We start from the raw sequence: 25,825 nt of genomic DNA on the forward strand, positions 1-25,825 counted from the left end.
CACCGCATGACTGTGTTTTTATGAATGAAAAGAATCCGCGGGTGAGTAATCGCGCGCAGCGCGGCGGGAGGCGCCGCCCGACGGCCCGACCGGCAGCGGCCCCGCGGGGACCCGGTAAGCGCCCCACCGCCCGCCCGCCCGCCCGCGGCGCCGACAGCCGGACCCCTCCGGGGCCTCCCGCTCCGCATCTCCACCGCGGGGCCGCCGGGAGGGGGAGGCGGCGGCGGGGGTCCGGCGCCGGCCGGGGGCCGATCTGCCGCCGCCAAGCGCGGGGAGCGGCACCGGGAAGGGAGGCTGGGGGGAGAGTGGCCGCGCTCCGGGGCCGCCCGCGCGTCTCTCGGGAGTCCCAGCCACCGCCCCGAAGGGACCCACCGCCGGAGCCAGGGGAGCGGCGGCGGCTCCCCGGCCCGGATTGCATCAGCTTCCAGCCGCCCCGGCTCCACCTTTCCCGCCGCCCCTCTCCAGCCCCTCATCTACCGGCCCGGCCGCCCTCGCCCCCCGGGGGCTTTGCGAACGGGGAGGGGGCTCCCCGACGCGGGGAGAGCCTGCGGCCCGGCCTCCCGGCCCTCTCTCTCCCCTCCCCACCCAGGGACGGGGAGGGACCGGCCACCGGCGAGGGGACAGGCAAGTGCCGCTTCGGTGACTTTTCTTTCGGGGCTGCTGAATCACGGAGAGGCCACTTGTCGCCCGTCCACGCTGCGTGGCTGCGGCCCCGACCCTTCTCCTCCGGAGCCAGCAGACACCCGTCCGTCGGGCCGGGAGCTGGGCACGGGATGCGGTGGGGTGGCACTTCCGAGAGTCCCGGCTGAGTGGCTTCGCCAAGGTTTCGCCCCGTGGGGGCTGTTGCTTTTACTTTCCCTTCAGCCTGGGCGGACCTCACCCTGTCTTTTTCTCTTGGGGGGGAGCCGGGTCGGGGCGTTTTAGGTCCCCTGGGCACAGCAGCATCCAGACCACCGTGGGGTGGGATGAAGGAGAGATGAGAAGTCTAGCTTTCCCCCGTTATTAGTGCTTTTCGCAGTCATTATGCCTGTTCTTGTCACTACTACGTACTTTTTTTTAAAGGAGTAGGGATGAGTCACGTGGCTGGCAGCAGGACTGTGAGTGCTGGGCCCGGGGCCAGCACGGCTGGTGTCCTCTGTGCCCAGGTGAGGGGCACGGGCTGGCAGTAACTGATTTTCCTCTTGGCTGCTTGGCAGGGCCAGCGTGAGGCAAGGATGGCTGCGGATGGGCTCTCCAGCAAGGCTCTGAAGGTGAGCACTAATGGGACTAGGGGCTTGGGGACACACACACAGAGGGTTTTTGGGGGTTTCAAGTGACCATCTCTCTCTCTGTCAGGTGAAGCGGGAGCTGGGAGAGAACACACCACTGCTGTCAGATGAAGAGCTGATGGGGCTGTCAGTGCGGGAGCTCAACCACCACCTGCGAGGCCTCTCCAAGGAGGAGGTGGCGAGGCTGAAGCAGCGCCGGCGAACGCTGAAGAACCGGGGTTACGCCGCCAGTTGCCGGGTGAAGCGTGTCTGCCAGAAGGAAGAGCTACAGAAGCAGAAGATGGAGCTGGAGTGGGAGGTGGACAAGCTGGCCCGGGAGAATGCTGCCATGCGCCTGGAGCTCGACACCCTCCGTGGCAAGTACGAGGCCCTGCAGGGCTTTGCCCGCACCGTGGCCTCCCACGGGCCCTCTGCCAAGGTGGCCACCGCCAGCGTCATCACCATCGTCAAGTCCAGTGCCAACCAGGCCGCCTACTCCTAGTGCTGGCCTCTGTCCCCCGGCCGGGCACAGCCTTCCCGGGGTGTCTTCCCCCACAAATCTCCTCCCATACCCTCCCTGACCTCCTCTCTACTGGGACCCGTGCCCAGAATCCTCTTTCTCCCATCCCTTGACCTCCAGCTTGCCCACGTAGAGAGGGCTGCTGTAGCGTGGGTGCTGGGGCAGAAGACAGGACCTCACTGGTGGCTCCTGAAGCCCTGCAGCCCCTTCCCCTCATACCCAGCCCTATACCCTGCTGCAGTCCCCCTGGCTGGGCAGCCCTTGCCCTAGGAGGTGCCAGCAGGAGAGGGTGAGCCCACACAGATATCAGTGGGGAAGCATCCCATGGCTCCAAGCTGGCAGAAAACACCAGGCGCCTCTCTTTTTGGGGAGGGCGTGGGAGAGCCAAGCACAGGCAAGGCACACCCAGGAGCGTGTGCCAGGGAAGAAAAGGAAGGGAGACAGGTTTTGCAGCGAGGGGTAGAAAGGAGATGATGGAGAGAGGTGTCAGCATTGGCCCTGCAACTTGGTTGGAGCAGGGGAGGTAGCAGCGTGGCTGGAGTCTCTGTGTATGGAGATGGTGAGGGAAGGTGGCAGGTCAGAGGGGGAAGAGAAAGTAGCTGAAGGTTGTTGCCTGGTAAAGATGAGCGGGATGGGAATGTGCTGTGGCACTAGGGGAGCCCAGATGGAGGAAAAGGGTCCCTTGGAGAAGAGGAGGGCTTGGGGGATGTGAGCTGGTCAGCCCAGGCTGTTGCCTATGAAGGGGAGAATCAGTGGTGCTGTTTTATCTCTCTCCATCACACGCATCCTTCACGCCTCTTCCTGCCTACAGGACGCTCAGCCTGGCTGGCCAAGCGTCTCCAAAACAGCAGCACCAGCAGGAAGGAAGCGGAGGCAGCTGGAGCAGAGATAAACACTGTTTTGCTCAGCACAGGCCAGTTTGTACGGCCCCACCAAGCGCTCCCCAGAGCCCTACCGCCTACAAAGCTCACGGGAAGGTGCTCCTGGCCCCTGAGAATCTGGAGGCAGATAGAGGGGTGGAGGTGCAGGAGGTGGGAAGCAGGGGCGGAGAGCATCCTGGCTTCTGGGACCTGCCTGCCTGGCAGGCAGGTAGGCTCCTCCCTTTGGTTTTCCTCCAGCTTGGACACAGGTGTGGGACAGCCAGCTCTTCCGCAAGGTGAAAGGCCACAGAAGAGCTGCGTTTGCTAAATACAGGCACCATGGGGGAGGTAAGAGGAGGCAGACTCTTATTGGCATCTGCCGCTGTAGGTGACTTCCCCCAACTCCCGCCCCCTTTCTGCCCTCGCCTGGGTATTGCCACGCCAGCCACTCTCGGCTGCAGCCCCATCCCTCCCCGGAGAGGTGCCCGTCGTCGCTCGTGGAGGGGGCACCGTGGTTAGCATCCCCCCACCCCAGCTCCTCTTGGGTTTTATTTATTGCACGAACATAAGTTATTTTTCACGTCCTCTTTGCCATTCCGCCTCTCGGCACAGCCAGGATGTTGGTACAGAGCCGTACTTTATATTTTATATATGCAAATCACATTTTATCTTATATAGAGCAAAAAAAAAACTTATTTATTTTCTGACTTACGGTATGTGTCCTACCTGACTCCTCTTGTATTTTGTAGACTTTACAAATAAAGCAAGTTCTTTTTTGGTTTGTTTTTTTTTTTCCACAGCCGAGTGTGTGTTTGGTCAATTCTTGAGCTTCAGGACAGGGCTGTGTCTCAGGGAGACCGGGCTTTCTAGCTTTTGCTGCTGGATGTGGTCAAAAACGTGCCTCAAAAAGATGGGATGGGGGGACAGGTGTGTAGCCTCTTGGGGGGGAAAAAAAAGGCTCAGGAGTAAGCTAGCTTAATGCTGAATGTGACTCCCCCCCAAAGGGCTTGCTTGCAATTTGTCTGTGCTGCAGGAAAAGATGATGTTTTGAGCAAGGAAAAAAGATCCCTCTGGGCTGCCCTCAGCCCTGGTGTGGGAAGAGAGGCAGGTGCAATTGGGGCAGCTCTACCCAAAAACTTCCCTCCTGAGTGACCTCAGTGCCTGTCTCAGGCAGGGGAAGAAGGAAAGGAGGGAGCTCACATCTGTGAGTGGCAGGTGAAGTGGGGCAGGTGCTTTACCTGGAGGTGAAGCCCATCCTTCTCCCTGGGGGCAAAAGCCACCCTTCCTCAGAGTCACCAAGGTAGACACAATGAGCATGTTCCCCTGATGCCCCAGTGGGCCAGGTCCCAGCTCCCAGGGGAGTTCTGGGTTTTACATTCACCTTGAGTCTCCTTTGGAGCCATTCAAAACCCAACTGGATGAGTTCCCATGTGACCTACTCTAGGAGGTCCTGCTCTGGCAGGGAGGTTGGACTAGATGATCTTTCAAGGCTCCTTCCAACCCTTAAGATTCTGTGATTCCCCAGCCCCACCACCATTCACGGAAGAAAAGCCAGAAAGCAGCCCCCTTTTCCCCCACAGACATTCTGCACTGATCACCCAAGATCAGCGCTCAGCTCTAGTCAACGTTTCTGATAACTTTCTTTTGCTCCTGCCTTGGGCCATCGGTGATGTCTTGCCCCCAGGGCTGCTGTAGTGGTGCTTCTCCTTCAGCTCCTGTGATTTATTGCACAAACACAAACAAAGCTTTGCTCGTTAGGACTAGACACCCTTGACCCCCTAAGCCAAACCTCCCCCTCGGTTCAGAGCAGTCTCCCCGGACAGCACCACGCAGAGGCAGCTGAAGTACAATCTATATTATCTCTATATTTTTTTTATTATTTGTCATCATATTTGCTCCTTTCTGCAGAGTATAACGTCACAAAGACCAAAATAGAGAGAGCGGCTTGTCGCTGAGCTCACGTCAGTTAAACACAATAGGTACAAAACTAGGTGACTCTGTCTTATTTATCATACTTTTTTTTTCCTTTTTTTTTGCAGTCATTTATATACAAAGAACTACTCTATATGGAAAAATAATAAACAAATCCCATGGGTATGTTACATGGTAAACAAGGAAGGAAGGAAGGAGGGAGGGGGAAAGCAGGTGAGGGAGAGCAGCTCCAAGGGCCTACTCCTGGAGTTCGTTGGGGCCCTGGGCTACCACAAGCCCACAGGTGCCTTGGTCTCCTCTGCCTCAAGCTCTGGGTCTTAAGATATTTGTGCCTCCAAGCCAAAGCAGCTTCAGAGGTGGTTCTCGCTCCGGCACTTGCCTGAGCAGGAAGCTCAGCGATGATTTTGCGTGGTGTTACGAAATAGCTATGTCTATAAAATTCTAATGCATGGCTGTTGTTCGGGTGCTAGTTCTTCACCAGGCTCCTCTGAAGGCAGATAGTGCAAAAGGGTTATTACTTGAAACCACTACATAGAGGAAGCTTTGAGGATACCCAGATCCTCTGCACAGCACGTGTGCAGCGTACATTTCAGAAGAGTTCAAAAACCAGAACGCTTCTCCAGGCCTGGGTCACCTTTGAGTCCGGGGAGGGCGATCTCAGAGATCTCAGAGCTCAGCCACCCGAGACTGGGGACAGTCACCAGTTAAGTGACACTGAAACAGCATCCAGGCTTGCAAATGCAAGGAAAGGGGAAGAAGGGATCGTGTCCGTGCCCTGCTTTCCTAAGAGAGAGGGGAAGTTTAACATAAACATCTCACACTAAAGGACTATTAATCAAAGCCCTGGAAGTGTTCAAGGTTGGATGAGGCTTTGAGCACCCGGGTCTGGAGGAAGGTGTCCCTGCCCATGGCAGCGGGGCTGGGATTGGATGATCTTTAGGAGCCCTTCCAACCCAAACCTTTCTACGATTCTATGAAGACGGAAGGAAAGCCTTTTCCCTCTTCAGCCCTGGTTTTGAGACAGCTTGTGGCATGAGGAAAGGAGTTTTACACCAAGCCCACACAACCCCTGGCAGACAGCGCTCACACGGCCATTGCAGCAGCGACAGATGTAGGAAAAGCAGTAACTGCAAGGCCTTGCAGCCTGTGTGCAAATGGGAAGGGAAACCCAGCAGCAGAGAAGCTGCTGGACCCACTGACCCTGCCTCTAGCTCCTCCAGGAGTTGGCACTGTTGCTCCCACCTGCTTCACCATCCCCTAAATGCAAAAGTACAGAAAAAACACACTGTCCTTAGGCCTTTCCCCCCTCATCTTATCTCCAGAGCAGGGAGGGAAACTGCCTCTCTTCAAGTCCTTTTTGCCCCGCTCCTGACCACACGCTTCTGGCAGGGGTGCTCTTTGCTCACAGTTGCTTCTCAGAGAGTGAGTGAGTGAGCAAGTACATAGCTTAGGATACAAGACGAAAGGGAAACTCCAGGCAATAAGCCAGACTCCAGTGTTCCTGGCAGAGCAACGGGGGGCCAACCTGGAAACACACAGGTCTGCCCACGGCAGGGTAGGCATCACGGGGGAAAGGAATGGAGAAATTACAAGCCCAGAAGAACACAGCAGCTTGCTCCAGACTCTCTCATTTTGCTTCCTGCTTGGGGACAGGGGCATCTGATCTGTGACAATTTTAACCAAGAGGCATTTCCTGGTCCCTGGATAGATCTACAGAAGGGTCATTTTTTGTTGGCTCCACTAAATCCTTAGGGGCCAATACGAAACCAAACAAAAAAAAGAGGAAGCTTCTTTGCCCGTTCCTGTAGATGCTGTCTCCATCACCAATAGCACTGCAGTTGCTGCAGAGCCTGTGAGGTGGCTTGGGAAACTAAGAGGGACAATTTTAAACAGCCAGGTCATGTCAGGTGTCAAGTTTGGCCCAGAACAGCTATGGAGATAAAAAGCAAAGGAGAAATGTGCAACATCTCCTCCTGAATACTCCAACCTAAGGGCAAAACTTGTGCCACACACAGGGGAAGTCATGACCAGTACAGGGAAAGCTGCCTGCAGGTGACTAGACCCTGCTCTGGCAGCTACCTGCTGCTATCCACACCTTTAACAGGGGCAACTATGTCAGTGGGGGATAGGAAACAAGAAGGGAAAAAAAGTTTTAGTGTTTACATATCTTCCTTTCCCAAAGGGGGATGAAAAGGCTGGAGCTCTACAAACTTCCAGCACCTATCATGCCCAGGCCTCCGTCTTGTTAGCAGGGAGGCTTCTTGCCACAGGAATGCAGGAGAGAGGGGACGCCCCACTATTGTGAGACGGCAATTCCCTCCCTGCTGAGCTTCAACAGGTATCACCTTTGATGGCGAGCTGGGGACCTGCAGGGAGCAGAGGAACAGAAAGTCCTGTCCTTTTCTCCTTCGCTCACTCAAGCACAGGACTGCACAAGCAGTTGCTTCAGAGAGTGGGGGCAGACGTTCCTTACTAAGCACTCAAGGCAATGGCTCTGGAGAGCCCAAGCTCTGGTCTGGTCCTCAGGAATGCTCATCCTATCCCCATTTACCAAGGATCAGAGGGAAGTTAGTACCAGGGAGCTGAGAGAGAAACCTGTGCCTATGTTAACAACTCAGGAAGAGGAATACAAATCAGCCAGGCTGTTCAGCTGGAAAAAAAACCCCACAATATTTTTGGACACAATTCCAGGCTCTGGCCAGTCACACTCCACACCAAGTTGGGCAGGTATAGGAGGCCATAGCCCCAAACCCTAGAGCTTCACTTCAGTTAATTCCAGTCAATTGCTGCTGTAAGGAATGGGCTCGAGAATGGAGTCCTGGCCATTCCCCCACCTCCATCCACACTGCTCATCATGTCCGTATCCACAAAAGGTAACGGCAAGTGCCCACTTCTGCAATCTGCACTCTCTAGGAAGTGATATGACTTGTGTGGTTTTGCTTCAATAAATTAAAAAAAAAACAATTAAAAAACCCCCAAAAAACAATAAAAGGAGGAAAATGACAGCCTGTGCTGGCAGTTTCCCCTCCTAGAATTCATCATCAGAGCTCAGCAAGAGGGTCTTCTCGTTGTCACGGGCACCCGAGCAGCTGTGGGAGCGCGAGATAACGTGGCTGCCGTTGCGCCAGGGCGGGCCGTGCTCCAGCGTGGACTGCTGCGTGTACTGCTGGTAGGCTGGGGAGAAGTTGTGGATCGCATCTTGGACAATGTCATGGGGGTTCATGGTCTCCTTGAGGCTGCTGGAGATGCTCTTCATGGGGGCACAGCGACCTGTTGGGGTAAAACAGGGAGAGAATGAGTGAGGAATACTGCTGCCCTCCCCCCGTGCCTCCTTAATGTGAAGGTAAGGAGAACAGGGAACGTGCACTCCTAGATCCCACAGCAGTTACTTTACAGGTGTCCTTAAGCAGCTGCTGAGGAAATGCCATGCAACCAGTGTCAAGTTTTAACAGCAGTGCTCCTAAATTCAGCCACTGCTACCCAAGTGAATCCATCTCGTGTGCCAAAGGGGGGACATGCCATGAGAACAGGACATACCCACAGCGACAGCCTCCGCTACACACTACCTGTGCTGGCATGGGTGTGCAACGGAGACAGGCAGGCAGGGAGGTGCTCCTGTAGAGGGTTTCAGGAGACAAAAACTAAGGGCATTCTAAAAATATGAGGGAAATGCCATTTGCTGTTTCCACTCACTAATGAGTGAATTAGACTAATGAGTGGTATCAGAGTGCCCTCAAGAAAGAGATTATAAAGTGGAAAGCAGCGCAAAGGAGGGGAACAGGCAGGACTGGGGCAGGAGTAACCCATGGGTGGAGGGTGTCCCAGTGACACCATGAAGGAACCAACGGCTGGAGACTGTCCCACCCAAGCACTGAGCACAAGCAAGGCTGTGTGTCCTAGAAGCTGTCATTTCTCACGGCTTCTAGGTCACCTCTGCTCAGCCCTGGGGATGAGCTCCCTAAATGACCAAAGCTTATTGATCATCTGTAGCACTTATGATAGTGAAGGGAGACCAAGGTGAGAGAGCAAACTGGCTCCTTTTGAGAGTTGCACAGCTCTTTTTGGAGAGAGATTCACACCGTCCTGACAGGAATACTCCGAAACCAGGCGTTACAACACTGCCCATGGGGCTGTTTTACAACTTAATGATCTTGACAACCCTACAGCAGCTGTGTGAGGCAGTCGAGTTACAGACCTACAAAAAAGGGGAAAGAAGGGCCAGAGCAGGCAGCAGGCAGGCTGGGAATCTGGGCAGAACAGCATCCCAGTTAAAAACGAACAGAGACAAACACACAGAGCATGCGGTACCTACCGTATGGCCCATATGATGGAACAGCTGCATCAGGGACCAGTGGCCAAAGCAAGGGAGAGATAAAAGGGAGAGGAGAGAGGGACAGAGAGAAAGAGAGAGGAAATGACAAGAACTGAACAAGACCCACCACCAAATCATCCCCCATGGTACTGGCCAGAAGGTTACCCTTTCATCACCCACAGACCTCATCTACCCCAGCTGCAAACACTATCCTTCCAAACCTTCTTGGGCTGGCTGGGATGGAGAGATCACCTACACAAACATTGCCCAAGGGCTGCTGTCTTCCCACACCTCAGCACAGACTTCTCCCAGGAGGAAGGAAATCCCTGTATCTGGAGAACACCGAATGTACTTGCGTAGACTGGGCATGAGAACCCCTTTTTTTCTGAGATAACAGGAAATTCTCTTCCCCAGAATAAGAGTTCCAGCAGCCCAGTCCTCACAAAGTCACTACAGGAAGATCTTCCTCCTCCTCCTCCTCCAAGGCAAACATATTGCCAAAGCACAGGCTCATCTTCCCTAGCCAGATTCAAAACATAGCCTGTTTCAGGCCCCATCCCTCCTGCCTTCAGTCTGTTGCACAATCTGGAGCGATGGAGTTCCCCCTTTGGGGAGACAGGAAGGAGGGCAAACCCATTCTGCCAAAAGGATGCAACTTCTTGCAGCCCTCAGGCCTGCAACAAGCTCTTGTGGGTGGCATACTGGGGAACTGAAAAGGGAACAATGCAATTCAGGCAAGGTTTCTGTCCCGCAGAGCCGTTGCACAATTAATCTGCTCAGACATCACGGAGGAGGGGACGTGACGTTTTTCCAAGCACTCAGGTTGGGAGTCATGTCAGTGTGTTGGCTGCCAGAGGGACCAGCCTCCACCCAGTCTCGCTATCAGACAGACACGGCACACGTGTTGGCCTTTTTCCTACCTTGGGCATCAAGTCTCTTGTCCACATACACCTTGTATGTGAAGGCATGGCGCAGGGCCACGGCTGCAAAGAACATCTCCACGCAAATGATGAAGTCCTGATACCCAGCAGCTACGGTGCCTTCACCCACAGACACGTTGGCAGAGTGGATTTTGGGGATGGCACCACACTTTTCCAAGATGGCCAACAGCATCCCTAAACAAAGCAATAAACTCACGTAAATGTGCAGAAAACACGATCACACGCTAGCTGTGAGGAGTGGATACAGCTGTCTGTGCTGCACAGCCTGGATGCAAACCTATTTAATTAAGCAGCTACAACCACAGCAGGCTAGATGCTGCCATCTACTTTCACCTGTACAAGAGAGAAAGGAGTAATAAAGGAGACAAATATGTTTAAGCAAAGAATGTTCAGACACCGACCCTCTTCTATTCACAACTGACAGTCTGTGGCACTAGCTGCTGCAGTGCTTAATCAAGTCCAGAAGGGTAAGGAGCAGTCAGATATTTCTGTGAGCACTTCTGTGATCTCTGTACTTCCACTAGCTAGAGAAAAAAAAAAAATCGAGCTAACAGAGCTTTTCATTTGAGCATAAAGTGGTTTTGACACAGCATTACAAGAAACATGTTTCTCCCTGTCCGTATCCAGGTGGCTGAAGAATTCCAGAGAAGGCAGAAGGCGTGCGACCAGATGGCTCAAGATGATAAACTAGACAGCTTATTAGTTTGTCTGTAGACAGGAAGGACGGGCCATACTCCAACAGCCCAAATTCCACCTAAATTCCTACTCAATTAGTCTTTGAAGTAGAACTCGGTAAACCTAAGTAGGGCATTGAACAGGGAGATGCTTAGAGCCAATTAGTAAGAAGCCCTAAGCTTAGGTGGAATTTTGGCTTTCTGAATGTGCCTCTGTGTCATGTGCCACATATTCTGAACGTCCTTCAGCTCGGTGGTGCTGCTGTGGCAGCACACGCTGCATCCAGCCAGTTTGCTGCTTCGCATGAATCACAGACCTACCATTCAAATGTTATTTATAGAGCACTGAAAAAAAAATACAATTAAAAGCACTACAGATTTTTTTAGATGTGCCATTTTAATCAATAAAGTGTCAGCACACAGATAAAAAAATGGCAGCTTGTGCTTTTTGTTCCAGGAACGCGAAGGGCTCTTGGTCCAAATAGGTGATTTTGTCGGGCAAGATGCTTGTGTGCACATGTACGTGCACAGGGATAGTGAGGATTCAGGACTATAAAAAGAAAGGTGAAAACCAGCAAAACAGGTTTCCCACAGAAAAGCAATGAAAGACATATAATACAATGTTAATATTACAGAAAGACATTCTGTCTATTAATCAGCACCTGCTCGATCATAAATTCTAGTGGCCGAGTCCCTGGCAGAGAGCTCTGTGTGTCTAGCAAGGGAAGGGAAAAGCAGCTCACCTTGCCAGAAGGACAGGAAGATGACAGACTTCACCATGAAGAACTTGAGGACGGGGCTGTAGGGACTGAGCAGCTCACGTGTGGCGAAGTAGAAAAGGAAGAGGGCATACAGTGCCAGGCTGACAGAGATGTTGTAGATGATCGTCACGTAGAGGTAGCCACTGGTTACACTGAAAAGAGAAGACAGATGAATGCCTAAAATTTCAGAGTGTTCTTTTCCCTTTGCTGCTGGCTCTGGGGAGCTTTAAAACTCCACGTTCTTCCTGTCCCATTCCTTCCTGCAAATCAAGGTAGAAAAGACAGGAAACCAACAGGCTTACCCCTGCCCTCTTTTCTCAAGTGCATATCCAGCCTGTATTGTCCTCTGTCTTTTCCCACAGCCCAGCACCCACATGGACCACAGGCACAGCTGGACAGAGAAGGAACAGCTTAGGCCTGCACGCCAAACAAATGAACTTACTCAAAGTCACCATCCTGGTACTTGCCGAAGGCCTGAAGGATGACTGTGCTGATGGCCATGAGGGGCTTCACCACGCAGAACTGCAGGGTAGCCTACAGGAATGAGAGAGGAGGAATGAGAAGGCAAGAGGTGCAAGAGGCCAGGTTCCCAAAACAGCACCATGATGGAGTGTCCACTGGGTCAACTCGGCAAGGCAACACGATCCAGCCCCAACAAGGACAGTGACCCTGCCACTTCCTCATCGACTGTGGCACCCAAAAGGAGACAAAAGTGATACAGAAGCAGCATGTGTGCTATCTACTTGTCCAGAATGGGAAGAAGCACCTCTCTGCAGGTTGCTCCGAGAAGCTGCTCAGCTGCTCTCTTCCAGAGCTGTTTTTCCGTTGGCTGTGCTACAGCACACTCACGCACAGCAAGAACATGGAAAACAAACAACCCCACACTGCGCTATGGTATGGACACAGCGAGTTTAACAAAGGCACCCTGGGGAAGGGAAGCAAACTCCAATCCATAGCTGCCGTAAAACTAGGCAAGAAGAGTTCTCTGGGTAGGAGGGGAACCCAGCTCTCTGAGGAGGAACCCTGACAACTGCCACCATATTAAGACATTCTGTACACACAGCGGTATGTGTTGCCAGATATAAGTTAAGAGCTATTCTGTAGTCCCTCACATGACCTTTACTGGATCTTCCCAAAAGGCTCCACGGCTCTTGGGATCAGCTGTGTCCATTCTGCCAGTATAAATCACTGTTCCTTTTGGGACGACTCCTCTCTCAAAGCCACCCCACTCCTCCTTTTTCTGGAGGCTCTGAACTTCAAGGTGCCAAGAGAGTGGACAATTGTCACCCTAAAAACGTCACTCCCTGAAGGAGGCTGGAAGAGCCTGGGCAGGTGCTGACCTGCACACATGTGGGGAGGGCTGTGTATGGAAAGAAGGCAAAACTAAACAAGAATAATTGCTTTGGATACGATGCAATTTGTTAGTGGTCATAAGACTTCAAGGAGATTAAAAACCCCAGCACATGCCAGTTAGTGAGTCACTGTAAATATGTGAACTGGAAAAGGTCAAGCTAATTGGTAAACAACTCGTTCCTCTGAGCTTCCCTTCCGTCCAATCTGGGGATGTTTTAACCATTTCCCTGCAATCCAAACCACCACATCCTATTTTTAGTTGCTTCCCTAGAAGATACTACAGCATACGGGAAGCACATGGATGGTGTGTGACCCATCTGTGAGGGTCACCAGACACAGGCCCAGCACAGAATCTTAATCAAGACATCCTTAAGGAAACAAGCTGCTCAGATTTTACACAGCAGCCACCAGCATATCACCCAGCTGCTGGACGGCTACAGGCAACACAGGCACATTGACCGACTTGTAGCAGGCACCTGCCTGAGAACAGCCTGGGGTGGGGGTGAAGATGGAAAGAAGGTTATAATACACAGTTCCTTCAGGGTGAAAGAGTCTGGAAAGAGTAGAAAACAGGCAGGTGAGGGGTGGGGGCAACAGGAGTGTTTGAGTTGCTGAGAACATGGCAAGGTGCTCCTTCCAGCACGTTTCTATTCTTGATCCTCATGATGGTAGACATCTCACAGATCAGTTGAGATGTGCTCTATTGCCCTTTTGCATCACCCTTCCCAGGAATTTGCCTTGAAGGGCCTTACTTGGTGATCCTAGAAGTCTAGAAGTACCAGAAAGTGAATCTTGGTGTCAGAGACTTCTCACCAAGGCAACATTTAAGCTCAAGTCAGCGACAAAAGTATTTAAACATCTTTTTGCAAGACATCTCCCTCACAGCCTCCACAGCACACTTAGCAGCTTGCAAAGGGCACAACTGACAAGAAGAATTGCTACTGGACAGCAAAAACTGCTTCTATTCTTCACTGTAGTGAAAAAACTTCCCAAATAGTCAGGTGCAATCCATGTGGAGATGACCATCAGAGGCTCTGGGATCTGAGAAATAAGAGGTCTGAGAGAAATGATCTCTCCAATACTCATTCCCCTTAACAGGTGTTATGTCTGCCTACAATATATTTAAAAGGTAAAGTTAACACTAGGAGCAAAAAGAACAGGTGATGCATCGGATCAAACAAAGGGTGTACAAATGGAGCAGTGTGCTGGGAGGAGATTAAAAAATAAAGCATCAGGGAAGAAAACAGGAAAGCCGTGAGGACAGAATATATGACAGAGACAGAAGAAAGATGGAGTCGTGAAAAAAGGCCAACAGTGCTGCAGAGATTAACACTGGATATTACTGCGAAGCTGCATTGTACTTTTGATATTATTACATATTGGTGAAATACCCAAGATGGGTCATGATGTAGAGGAGAAGCCAGAGCAGATATCCCAGTGACTGGAATTACAATGACCCTTTCAAAGAACCAGACCTGCTTTCCGCTGCCTCCAGAGAAACCTCACATGTTCATTTCAGCAAGTGAGCAAAGCCTTGAAACTCACCTCATGTTTCAAGGCAGTCAGAGGTGACTGACCTGGGATGAGCAGACAAGGGCTATATTGAGGTTCACATCTCCTCTCCTCCCTCCCTCTCAACACACCAAATTCAGCACAGATACAGACACACAGTGAGCAATACTCTGTTCCTCCTACAAAGCATTGTGTCACGCTTAACCTCCATCCCCTCCTCAACTCCAAACCGCAACGGCAGCAGTGGGAATTCAGGAGGCTGTTACACAACCATGGGGTGTCTGCAACACAACACAGACATCAACTTCTTAAAGCCGGGACCTCTGCAATCCTGAGGGGGCAGAAGAAATCAGAATTTCTTCCCAGGGCTAACGTCAGATCCAGGAGATAAACTGAGGCCTTCCTGACGTGGGGTTGAGGAGAAAATGTTAAGATCATTCAAAATAAACAAAAAAATCTCCTCAGGAGTCTCCAGATGTCTCAAACCAGTATTATAACCCCCCCCCCAAAGGAGTGCTCTCAAAAGTTCAACAGCAAAAGGCTCCATTAGCAGTCCCCCACACTTCATTCACTTCTGGAGGATGGCACAGCTCCTCCAGCCCATACCTGTTTGCAGAACCTCAGGAATCCAATCGAATAGGTCTTTCCCCATAGGCAGCAAGTCCCGTATACACAGCTGGACCTGAAAGAGCCAACACAAGATGACAGAGTTCAGAAGCAAGATTTGGGCTAGATATAAGACTCCTACCCTCTTTGTCTACCTCTCTGTGGCAAAGTTGCCGGACTGGTGCTTTCTCTAACCACGATTACAGTTACAGCCATATCCTCTTTCAGACACATGTTTAAAACAACATCCTGACTCCACATTCCAATCTTGTATTTTCTTTTATCTATTTTTTTTGTAACTGAGAAGCATAGGGAGAAACAGAGACCCTAGAAAAAAGCACGTATAACCAACTGAAGAGGGATAAAATTTAAAGGAGGCGAAAGGAATAAGAAAAGAAACAAAGAGTAGGCAGGTGTCCAGAAAAGCTGTGAATCAGTCCAGCTTGCCTAAATGGACGTCATTAGTCTCATTTGTCTCAGAGCAGGGTACTGGTAAATCATCACCATCCACATTGCCTGCTTGCGGGAGGCATTTGCCACCTGACACAGTTTTTCAGGGCAGGGACAGAGGCACGGAAGATGGGCACAGGAGGAGGGTGTCATGCTGTAAGCACAATAAATACTCACTCAATTGGTTTCCCTCTGATCTCCGACATGATGGAGCTCTCCCCGCCCAAGTACTCATAGCAGAGGCTGAGAAAGTTGTATATTACAAAGGCTGCAAAGACATCAATCAGAGTGAAATGGTAACCAACTTCGAAACAGGTGCAAGGACCAAGAGTACAGGCAACAGACCAAACATGAGCAGGGACTGCTTATGCAGCATCTTTCCCTTCAAAGCACTCCAGATTATTTTCACTGCATTTATCATCCTACCTCAGCACTCACAAGACTATCTGAACTGGAGTTTGGCCAAGGTTCCAGGCCAGTTCCATGACTCATGCCAAAAGGGTCACAGGACCAGTTTAAACTGTAGTTAGTCTGTTTTACTTGGCATTTGCAAGATGCCATTCTTTACAGAGTTCCTGTGCATTATTCCAGGACATTACACTGGTACTAAATAATTTGGAAAAGTTATCTCTGATCCATCAACCATATCTTATCTCCTGTATCCAAGCTTTCAGGTGATTAACACAGTTTCTCTCTCTGAGGCTATCAGACTAGACTCATAAGAATCTGAGAAGCAGACGGGTTTTGCCAACCAGTGGCATTATCTTTCATGTCTTGTGGAGATTTCTGAAAAATGGGGTCTGGGCTTCATTTCCTCATAAAGCTGAAATTTCTGGCATACTGAATAACCTTCTCCTTGAACCATCTCTTTTCTGACTTCCCCAGAAACCTGCTACAGATGAGGAAGAGCCTTCTCAGGCTGACTGCTAATACTCTGCCCCATTTCAGTTCTCTTCAAACCTGTTTTGCTGAAACATATAAACTGGGGTGAACACAGTTGGGAGAGCTCTCACCATAACTCCAGACACGTCCCTTTTACATGGCATCCAAACCCACTTAACTATGTTATCATTGTCACTGAACCCTCACATAGCTGTGAGTTTTTTCTTAGGGCAAGGGCTGTACTCCAAAGTTTGCCACAAACAGCCTTAGGGCAAAAGGGACAGCCCAGGTAACCCTTCCTTCAACATTATTTTCCATGATAGTCTGTACCTGGAAATTCCCTGGAATGCCAACACACAAATCCTGGGTTTGGCCTTCAGCCTTGATGTAACACAAAAACAAAATAACCTGGGATAGAAACAGGAGCCTTGAGGAACTTTGAAATAAGAACAAAAGCCTAATAATGTTCAGTGCTGAAAGCTGACTTCACCAAGCAGCCAGTTATTGGATCTGAGGCCAATTATCCCATGTGGCTAAACTTCCAAAGTCAGAGAAAGACATCAACTCTTAATTCTTCTACAAGCATCCAAACTATGCCCTGGAAAAGAAGTACTCCACACTCCCCAAACGCTTGTAGTCTCAAAACATTCTATTTGTGGCTTGTAGACATGCCTAGCTGGTAAGAATGCTACAGCACATAAAAGCCAGTGGTATACCTGCCTCTCTGTCTGTAACCGGGATATTGTTATTCCATCTGTAATCCTTGTCATCAAACAAAGTTTGGTATGTTCACACAGCAATGATTTGGCAAAAGCCTTAATTAGGAAAGAAAACACCAGCCATGGAAAACTTATTTAAATAACTGTGGTAACTCCTTTGGCCTGCAATTTTCCTTCAACATAGTTGACAGCTCCCAGCACCCAGAGGAGGAAAAGCTGGGCTTTTCCTATTGTCCTCCAGTGACCCCTGCCCTGTGATGCGGTCATTACAATACCAGCTGCCCATTCCATAAGCACTAGGGAAGAGATGATATCACAGGGAGAAAACAAAACAAAAAGGGGAAAAAAAAAAAAACCCAGGAGGAGGAAATATCCGCCCCTCTGTCCCCAAAAGAAATGAGTGCTGACTACCAAAGCTCACCAAATCAGCAAAGAAACTCTTCTCCAGTTCCGATCTACCTTCATCAGATGGTGCTCACGACATCAACACAACAAAGAAATCTACTTGTGTCAATGTTGCTGACAGCCAGATTTGCATAGAAGCAGAGTCACATGAAAAAGCAACACCAAAATACACTCATCTTAACACACACTATGAAATGCAGTCCATAAATGGCCCAAGACAGCTTTCACAGGGTCTTCCCCCCTGTTCTCTGACAGAGCTCCTATTTTGCAACCTAATACTTTCCCAAAAACAAAATATGGGAAGGGAACAAAAGGACCGTTTCAAAGCGGTCCTCAGAAAAAGCGACAGAGGGAAGCTGCTGCTCGAAGGTGCTTTCAGCTCCACGTGTAGTCTTTTTAACACAGCCCTGTGTGCTGAAGTGAACTCCAGAGCACAGACTGCCATCCAAGCAGATGCTGAGATGTTTGCAAACTCCTCAAGCAAGCGAGGTCGAGTGATACTGGCTGTTGCTAGGAGAGGAGTTTCACAGAGCAGCAGGCTTCCTGCTGGACCTACCACGCACACAGGGTGGGAAAGGAGGGAAGAAAAAACCCTCAGGCTCAAAGAAAGATGCCTTCTGAATCACGTGTGCATGTTTGCCATCTGTTGTGGACCTCAGGGCATTGTCGTGGATGTGAAGAAGGGCAATGCAGAGCTCGCTAAAACAACTGCACCAGACAGTTAGGATTTAACAGGGGTACGACGATTAAAGTGTCCTCAAAAATACACTGCTAGAGTGCAGTTTCTCCGGATAGATGGGCAGAGGGCTCCTTTCTGGATAAGATCAGTAGGGAAGTTTAGATAGTATTGATTCAGAAAGTAATTGTTTCCCTCACTTAAAATGCTACTGGTATCATCTGCAGCACGCAACTGAAAACAAAGCAATCGGGAGCTCATCCTGAACATGGCATCCTGTCTCCTGCAGGACTCCAAAGCATTTTACACCTCACCAACACCAGCATATGGCAGCTATGCTACCCTGTGTGATCACACAAGTGGCCACAGGATGGGATCAAAAGTATATGTTGCTAACTGCACAAGGAAAAACAGGACAAAACAAGCGTCTGACTGCTAAGTATGTGCTGTTCCAAAAACCAGGGCATAGCCAACACTTCGCTTTAAATGCCCAGACTTTTGGCTTTACGCTTTCCTGAAGCAAAGGACCCAAGAAAATCCTGAGCTTTGTCTCCACAGAACATTGAAGGGAAGGCTCAACACATCTTGTCAGGCTCACAGGCCAGGTGAAGAAGGTCAGGTTGGATGGGGCTTTAAGCAATCTGATGTACTGAAAGATGTCCCAGCTCATGGCAGAAGCATTGTACTACTTCATCTTTCAAGGCCTTTCCTGACCCAAACCACCCTACAATTCTATGATTTTCAGTCACTGAGCAAATCATGGTCATCCATTGAGGCACACTGTACAACTTTCCCTCAGTGATGCTCCCACCAGACGCAAAAGTTCTTTCAGGGCAGAGACTTCCCACCTCCCCCGTTTTCTCTGTGACCCCTCCTTACCTTCATAGCAGTCCCGCACTGTGCCAAAGTAAACATAGTACTGGTCGTTGGTGAAGAAGAGGAGACTGAGCCATGAGTCAAAGGCGTAAATGGGCACAATGAAGAGGATTCGAACAATGTAGCGCTGTTCATTTGGGCAGCTATAGCAGCGGAGATGCATGTAGATCTGAGAGGGTGGAGAAAGGAGAGCAGGATCAGCAGGATATGGAGTGGAGAGGAGAAAGTGGAACTGGACAGTCAATTGGGCCAGGAAAAACAAACTCAGTAAATGACTTGGTTGTGTCCAGCAGCCTCAAGGTGACGAGCGCTAAAAAAAGGTCACTGTTATCATATGGCATTGATAGAGCATCCCTTAGTTTGCAGAGTCACGAGGAAAAGGTAAAGTGGAGGCATTTCTAATCCAGTTTCTCATAGGGAATTATTTTATTGTCATTATCATTACCACCTTGCCCATATTCTTTTGTTTGTACCTTTTTTTTTCTGTCAGACATAGATTGCTGCTATTCTGTTTTAAGTGCCTAAGATTCACAGCGCTGCAGGCTGCTTTTCTCTGAAGAGGGAAGGAGCATGCACTTAAGCACATGCTCATTGTAAACACTCTCACTGTCTTGGCAGTTTTGGATGTTTTCAGACTTTTACCTGAAACAACCTAGGAGAGCACTGCCAAGAGCTGATAAGCCACAGCCTGTTTGCTCAAAAAGTGCCATTCTGCACATAAGTGACAGCGCAGTCATGAAGCATCAGCCATCAAGCGAGCATCGAGCTCACACATGCTCAGAGGAACCACACAGCCACGCTGCTTGTTTTGTCTGCCTGTCTGCAGCATGCCAATCCCCTAAGTCACTGGCTGAGGGGACCACAACATCCTACTGCAACCCAACCCACTTCCACCGCTCAGTTTGTTAGCCATCATTAAACCCCACACCTAAAACACCTTTGCACAGAACAGCCACCTCCTGGGAAACGTATTGACCACAAGCGTAACCTGAAGATGAGCACCACTCCTGCAATGGTCTAATAACATGGCCAGAGCTTCAGTATGAGCTGGACATATGTTCTGTGGGTCACAGAATCAGCAGAGGGAATGTTTTCCAGAGGCAAGGTCTCTGTACAACAACCCTCACCAAGCTGCTGCCCTGGCTGCTGGGGTTAATAACAGCCAGTTCATCACATACGTGCCTCACAACTGACCAATTTTGCTGCCTGAAGAGGCACAAGCATTTGTTTGAAGCTTCACCCTGCATTTGGGGGTGCTGTGAGGATTCTCCAAGGTCTAACGAAGTACAGATTGAGGCTCTCACTTTTCCCTCATAAGGGACAGGGGATTGTCTGTTGCTCATCTCCCCCTGCCTCTTGGTCACATATGGTTGAAATCAACTGAAGGGCTCAAAATACTTGTGTTTCCTCTCCCTGTTCCATGAGGAACACACAAAAGCCTCATTTCCTGAGGAGAACAGGTTGAAAATAAACAAACAGACTTTAGGGATATTTTTTCCTTGTGACAATCCCAGTGACACACCTCACCCAGCACAGGGACAGCTGCCACCAGAGTTCAGATGACTCTAAGCTCTGCCCTTGGGATGTCACAGGAGCCCTGTGATCCGTGCGCCTAGAAGAGCACAGGAACGGCTGCTTTGCAACAGGACAATAGTGCATTTCAATTGTCAGTTTCTCCCTGGCACTGACCTCCATCGGTTTCTTCAGAGAACGGCATTAATGCCTAACTGTGCAATGCTCTACTGCAGAAGAAAGATTTCTTCCTCCTCTCAGTGGGGAATCAATTTGTGTTCTGAAACAGCACTTGCAAATGTTACCCAAGCTGGTGAAACTGCAGGTGTTACTCTTATTCATCAGTGACTAATCCATTTTTGAACTTCACTAGCCCCTGTATTCCATCAATGGGCTGTAGTTTCCTAGATCCTAGTCATCACTCTGGAATCTATGGACCAACAGGTACAAAACACAGGTTGATAAATAACAGGGCTTGTGTTTCCCCACTGGGTTTTTCAGTTCACATGACAAACGCATGAAAGAGAGGTACAGAACAGGATGCAGGGTTTGGCTTGTTCTGGCTCCTGGAACACCTGCCCCAGAAAGAGGGGAGGAGAGAAAAATGAAAATAAAACATTTCCTGCTACTCCTTTCCACAGCAGAGCTCAGCCCGTGGAATCTATTGGCATGGGAGATCAAAGGAGGTATGTACAACAACAGATGATCACGGTTGCTTAGCTAACAGCTGACACAATAACAAAATAGCTAGATTCAGCTACAAGACCTGGGAAAGGGTGGCCTGAGATAACACGTTTTTCTGCAGACATTCAAGAGCTGGCCAAATGTTTTAGACCTGGTATTTTTAAAGAGTTTGTTTCCTCCCCATTCACACTACAGAAATGGCCAAAACCTGGGCAGAAAAAGGCCTTCAAATAAAAGTTGCTACCTTAATCAGCAGAGATAATATATTAGACTCCAAAGAAGAGGTCCTGGTATCACTCCCAGAGACTGCAACCCCCCACCACACAGTTGTATCTGGCAGAGATACAGCAAGGGATCATATGTGATCTTCCATATTGAGGAAAAGCAAAGGATGAGAAGTACGCGTGACAGGGTTTTACCTGATGGCAGGTGATGAGCAAAGCTGTCCACACAAAGAAACCTGAGATGGCCTGAGCAGCGGTGGTCATAAGAAATATTGGCTGCTCCATGGCTGTGGGGCTGCCATCCTCCGGCATCCAGGAGAAGTTGAGAGCCACAGCTGGGGTGGTGGCAGCTGCCCCCAATCTGGGGGCCGCAGTGATTTCAGTCATCACCATCATGGTGCTTTTTGGTGTGAGGTCCCAGGTGCGATTGCTAGAGCCACCCGTGAGCCAAGACCTGTCAAAAGAACCAAAAAGCAATTGAACTCAGCTGAAAGGACTCAGCACAACAGTAACAGTCCTTTGCGCCTCACATGCCTTTCACCAGGCTGCTCACATGCTTTACAAGCAGGACCTGGGTAAAGTCTGCCACGGCCATCCCTCATGATAGGACAAATCATGTGGTACTCAGGACCTCTCAACCACTCCCAACACAGCCTCCCAGAGACCATGAAACCCTGCCACAGCCACTGTCACCACTCTTCTGCAATAAAACTACTTAAGAACAAGATGAATACAGCATCCACCTGAGATCAGAAGGAAGTATCTAAATTACCCATAATGGAAGATGATGCACACACTTAATAGCTCTACTTTCCACAAAAGCACTGGTGTGTCCTGAAAAGCCAGAGTCTTAGTCTAATAGTTTCACCTGGAAGGAAGCAGAATACGCAGCAGCAGGCAACATGAACATGGACCACAAAGTGTCACTGCACAGCAAGGGGGAAAGAAGAGCATCCTTATTCCTCCAGCAAGTAATCTCCACCTCTCCTACTGCCATTTTCAAAACGACACTCAGCCCAAAGCACCTTCATTGGGAGGACACGTGCTGAAAGCTCTTCTCGCTAGAAAGAAGAGCATGAAAGTGATGCTTTTGCCAATCATCAAACGGCATGGTCAACTTAGCCAGTCTGTTACTAATTCTAACTTAGCACCGTTTTTCTACATGACTGGCCAGCTGACCCATGAAAATACAGCCAGAACATAAGCATATGCAAGATTTGAAAGCAGCATGACCCTTCGTCGCTCCCTGAATGAAAAGATATTTTCTTTCAACAGAACAAATTCTTGAAGGTCTAAGATCTAAAACCACTGTTATTTTCAATTCGGTTGTAAGCAGACTATAATGTGACCTCTGGATTGGAGGAAGATAATCCACTTAAACCAAGATCACAAGCAGACAGCCATTGGCTTTATCTATTAGAAGAGCTGCTTCTGATGCGTTTGTAGTACAGACATGGTTATCAAGGGAACAGCATAATACTGCCTCCTTCTGATAACCTCCCAAATAGTTTTTGGAATATCCTTTCTGTAAAAGCACAAGACATAGCTCTCATGCAGGCCTTTAGGATCAGTACACAGAAAGGGCTTTAGAAAAGCCAACAAGCCATTGTCACAGTTTCTGTAGAAAGGCACGTTTATGGGGATAGACAGGTTTGGAATTTACTGACACAGTAGAACACCAAAGAAAACATACATCCACAGATGAACTGTTCCAGCCTTGCTTCACCTGAAGCCACAGTACAAACCAGGGAGCAGGCATCCAGCAAATGCAGAGAGCCACGAGCAAATTGTTTCCACGTACACGTTAATGTGTGCAAACAATCGCTCCAGTATGCACTTTTCCAAACCACACGCTTGCACCAGGCACTGATAGTGCTTACAACACATTCCACCTCATCTCTGCTTCTGCAGGGTGAAAACAACAAATACAAATCCTGAGAAATACCCCAGATTTGTTTAAGCAGATATTGTCTTACTATAAGGGGAGCTGCAAAACTGTTACAGTTTAATTTACAACAGAACTGTCAAACTTGGCTTTTCTTTGCTCTTTGCAGTCACTCCTTCTTTTCCAAGACATCCCCGCTCTGAGTTACAGCTTTCCATAACTGCACTGAAGAGTAACTCCTTTCCAGTAGTAACCAGTACACAAAATATAACTGTTACACATATATTACAATATCTATGCTATATCTAAAATTTGAAAAGATGAAGGCTGGATGGAGATGTCACAAGGTAGCAAGGTTTTTGTTGCTATGAGAAGAAAGGGATTTCTACCCAAGTGACTTCTGAAGAGACTTGAACACATAGCGCTGAGAGTGCTTCCCCTACGCTCACAAAGGACATAACTAAAATGAAATCAGAGCAGGTGCACCTGTGGTTAACCTAGCTCTAAATAAAGTCCAACCAGCTGCAGTCCTGCACATCCCAGTGCCCTTTGGGAGCTATTCAAGAGAGGAAGCTGCTAAGCCCTTCCTAAAGTTCACAGGGGAGAAGATCTCTGCTGCAGACCACCAGGGGCAGGAGGGACAGGACCTGAAGCTTCACACTTGAGCTAATCAAACCACACCGACAGCACAGATCCAAATGCAGCACCAGTGAAGATCTGAAAGGGAATTCCTCTGCTCTCTGCAGAAAGAAAGAAGCTGAAGGAACAAAAAGCAATTAACAAGCATTTTGATGCGACAAGGGTTATGTATTTAAAAGCAAGGACACTCCCGAGTTCAAGTTGTATCTGTAACTTTAACACTGCCCCCTTGTGATTATACAGCAATTGTCATTAATTGCATGATTATGCATCACTCTTCACCTAATCTTCCTTAATTCACATGGTCACTGAAACTAATAACCCCTGCCAGCACTGCATTCTGAAAGAAAACAGACAAACTTTCTTGATCAGGGTTCCACTTCTCCTGTCCCAAACCTGAATCCACCTCACCCACGGGCATCCCTCCGTTTCCCAGGGCTGCCTCCAAGGACAACTTTTTTATCACTTCGTATGTTTAATCATTTGGAAGCACCAGCCTGCAGTTCATTCTCCTTGCTGGTGAAACACGAAGGAACACTGTACTCCTGAATCTGCAAAACAAAGCGTGTACCTTCAAAATGATCCCTTCTAATCTTCTAAAATCCCATGCACCATTGCAACAGCAACAGGTACAAGCAGTGCACAAAGCTATTATGAAAGACTACCGCATGTAAAAAGCTGAAGCTGCAAGAGCAATTCTGTACTATGTTTGAGAATTAGACAACAGCACAGACAATTGAAGACTTAACCAGGTGAGTGGATTTCACCAGCTCACAGTCCGCTAGCTCCTCTTTTGCCTTGTTAACAAGAGCACCATGAGGATGTGCTACGGCAACTCTCTTAATAGGCCTTGTTTCTGAGATGTGTCTTCCTCACCGTGCAAGCGGACACAAGAGCAGTGTATCATTAGCCCAGCAAAGGTGGTGCATGGGAGCATACTACAGCAAATACGCTGCCTTCACAAGCTACGGGTCAAGCATCCTGGTGTAAGCAGCTCCCCTCTTACCTGACATAGTGAATATGTTTTGAGGCTTGTTTCTTGGACACCTACCTCCATCGCAGCCCACATCAGTGCTGCCACACATACCTTCCAGTTTCATCTCATGCCTGGGGAAAAAGGTCCTTTCCAACAGCCACAAAACTATTGCATATTCACCTCCATTTTCTTCCTTCTCTCACTTCACTACTCCAGCTGTGCAGCAACCTGACAATGCTTGGGCTGCTGGCTGTGATCTCCTTTCTGTGTACTCCTCCCAGCTGGCTATACTTCTTTGTTGTTTCTTGCGCATTTTAAGCTCCTTGTGACAACCATCTTTTTGTTCTCTGTCCATACAGTTCCCAGCACTGCGAGGTACCAAACCATGAGCAAGGCACTTGACATTACCATATGGCAAGTTAGGGGCATTTAGAAACCTGAATTACCAATGCAATACAAACCACACTAATCTAACGCGTAACAAATTTTGAGGGGTTCCTTACTCTTCTGCCGTATTCTGTTTTCTCTGCACATCTCTCACATCCACCTCACTGCTTCCATTTCAATTGACACTAAAGTTACTAGTACAGTTATTCTCCCTCTCTGAAGGGCCCTCCTAAATATATCACAAGAAAACGTTTCAACGCTTCTGAATGTCACTCGAAGCTTTTCCCACCTCCAGCTGACTACCTTGCTCCCCCCGGAGGTCACCTGCAACATAGCACGACCCAAACAGGACCAGGAAAATGGATAGCCAAGGAAAAGCACCCAACTTTGAAAAGTACTTCTGAATAAACACACAGGGCTTTTGGGTACAGGCTTAGGTGTATTTTAGGACTGGTGCAGGAAATTTGGACCAGCTGGTGTGATTCCTGCATGTGTGCTGCATGAGCTTTGGGTATCATGTGAGGTCTAAACTCAGCAGCCTCAAACGTGGAAAGCAGAGACGACAGCCCCATCCCCAAGGAACTGTTACATGTTCCTGCCCAGACATCATTACAAGTTACATACATTAGAGCAAGGCAGAACCTCGTACTGCTAAGGCATTAGCTTAAACACCAACACAGTACCAGCTTAAACTTATCTAACGGATCTGCTGAAAGCGCTTGGGGGGATATTAAGGTCTGCTCTCAATGCAAAGGGGAGAAAGAAAAGAAAGTAAAGCATGTGTTATTTATA

General features: G+C 49.2%; 2 protein-coding genes across 4 annotated transcripts in view; one reads left to right on the plus strand and one right to left on the minus strand.

Moving 5' to 3' along the window:
- The first annotated feature begins 5 nt into the window (after nucleotides 1-5).
- On the plus strand, nucleotides 6-3,426 carry MAFF (MAF bZIP transcription factor F). 2 transcript variants are annotated; one of them, XM_062012477.1, is made up of 3 exons: nucleotides 6-114; nucleotides 1,197-1,250; nucleotides 1,336-3,426. In XM_062012477.1, the coding sequence occupies exons 2-3, from the start codon at nucleotides 1,215-1,217 to the stop codon at nucleotides 1,747-1,749; spliced, it is 450 nt and encodes a 149-aa protein (XP_061868461.1). In that variant the 5' UTR covers nucleotides 6-114; nucleotides 1,197-1,214; the 3' UTR covers nucleotides 1,750-3,426. The 2 variants fall into 2 exon arrangements, with proteins under 2 accessions (XP_061868461.1, XP_061868468.1); XM_062012484.1 differs by lacking the exon at nucleotides 6-114 and adding an exon at nucleotides 261-624.
- Nucleotides 3,427-4,472: 1,046 nt separating this feature from the next.
- TMEM184B (transmembrane protein 184B) overlaps nucleotides 4,473-25,825 on the minus strand; it is a 30,147-nt gene continuing 8,794 nt past the window's right edge. For both annotated transcript variants that reach the window (XM_062012493.1, XM_062012501.1), the window contains exons 2-9: nucleotides 21,342-21,600; nucleotides 18,730-18,895; nucleotides 15,346-15,436; nucleotides 14,719-14,794; nucleotides 11,690-11,781; nucleotides 11,230-11,399; nucleotides 9,792-9,986; nucleotides 4,473-7,829 (exon numbers count right to left, since the gene is read on the minus strand). In XM_062012493.1, coding sequence (XP_061868477.1) covers nucleotides 7,588-7,829; nucleotides 9,792-9,986; nucleotides 11,230-11,399; nucleotides 11,690-11,781; nucleotides 14,719-14,794; nucleotides 15,346-15,436; nucleotides 18,730-18,895; nucleotides 21,342-21,542 — 1,233 coding nt within the window. In that variant the 5' untranslated portion in view covers nucleotides 21,543-21,600 and the 3' untranslated portion in view covers nucleotides 4,473-7,587. The remainder of the gene's footprint in view (nucleotides 7,830-9,791; nucleotides 9,987-11,229; nucleotides 11,400-11,689; nucleotides 11,782-14,718; nucleotides 14,795-15,345; nucleotides 15,437-18,729; nucleotides 18,896-21,341; nucleotides 21,601-25,825) is intronic.

This window comes from Colius striatus, chromosome 1, assembly GCF_028858725.1.
Source record: "Colius striatus isolate bColStr4 chromosome 1, bColStr4.1.hap1, whole genome shotgun sequence".
Lineage (NCBI taxonomy): Eukaryota > Metazoa > Chordata > Aves > Coliiformes > Coliidae > Colius > Colius striatus.

Bases quoted from the DNA above. Each gene is read 5' to 3' on its own strand.
- MAFF (XM_062012477.1), top strand. From the start codon at position 1,215: ATGGCTGCGGATGGGCTCTCCAGCAAGGCTCTGAAG. The intron at 1,251-1,335 runs GTGAGCACTAAT...TCTCTCTGTCAG, and splicing joins TCTCCAGCAAGGCTCTGAAG to GTGAAGCGGGAGCTGGGAGA.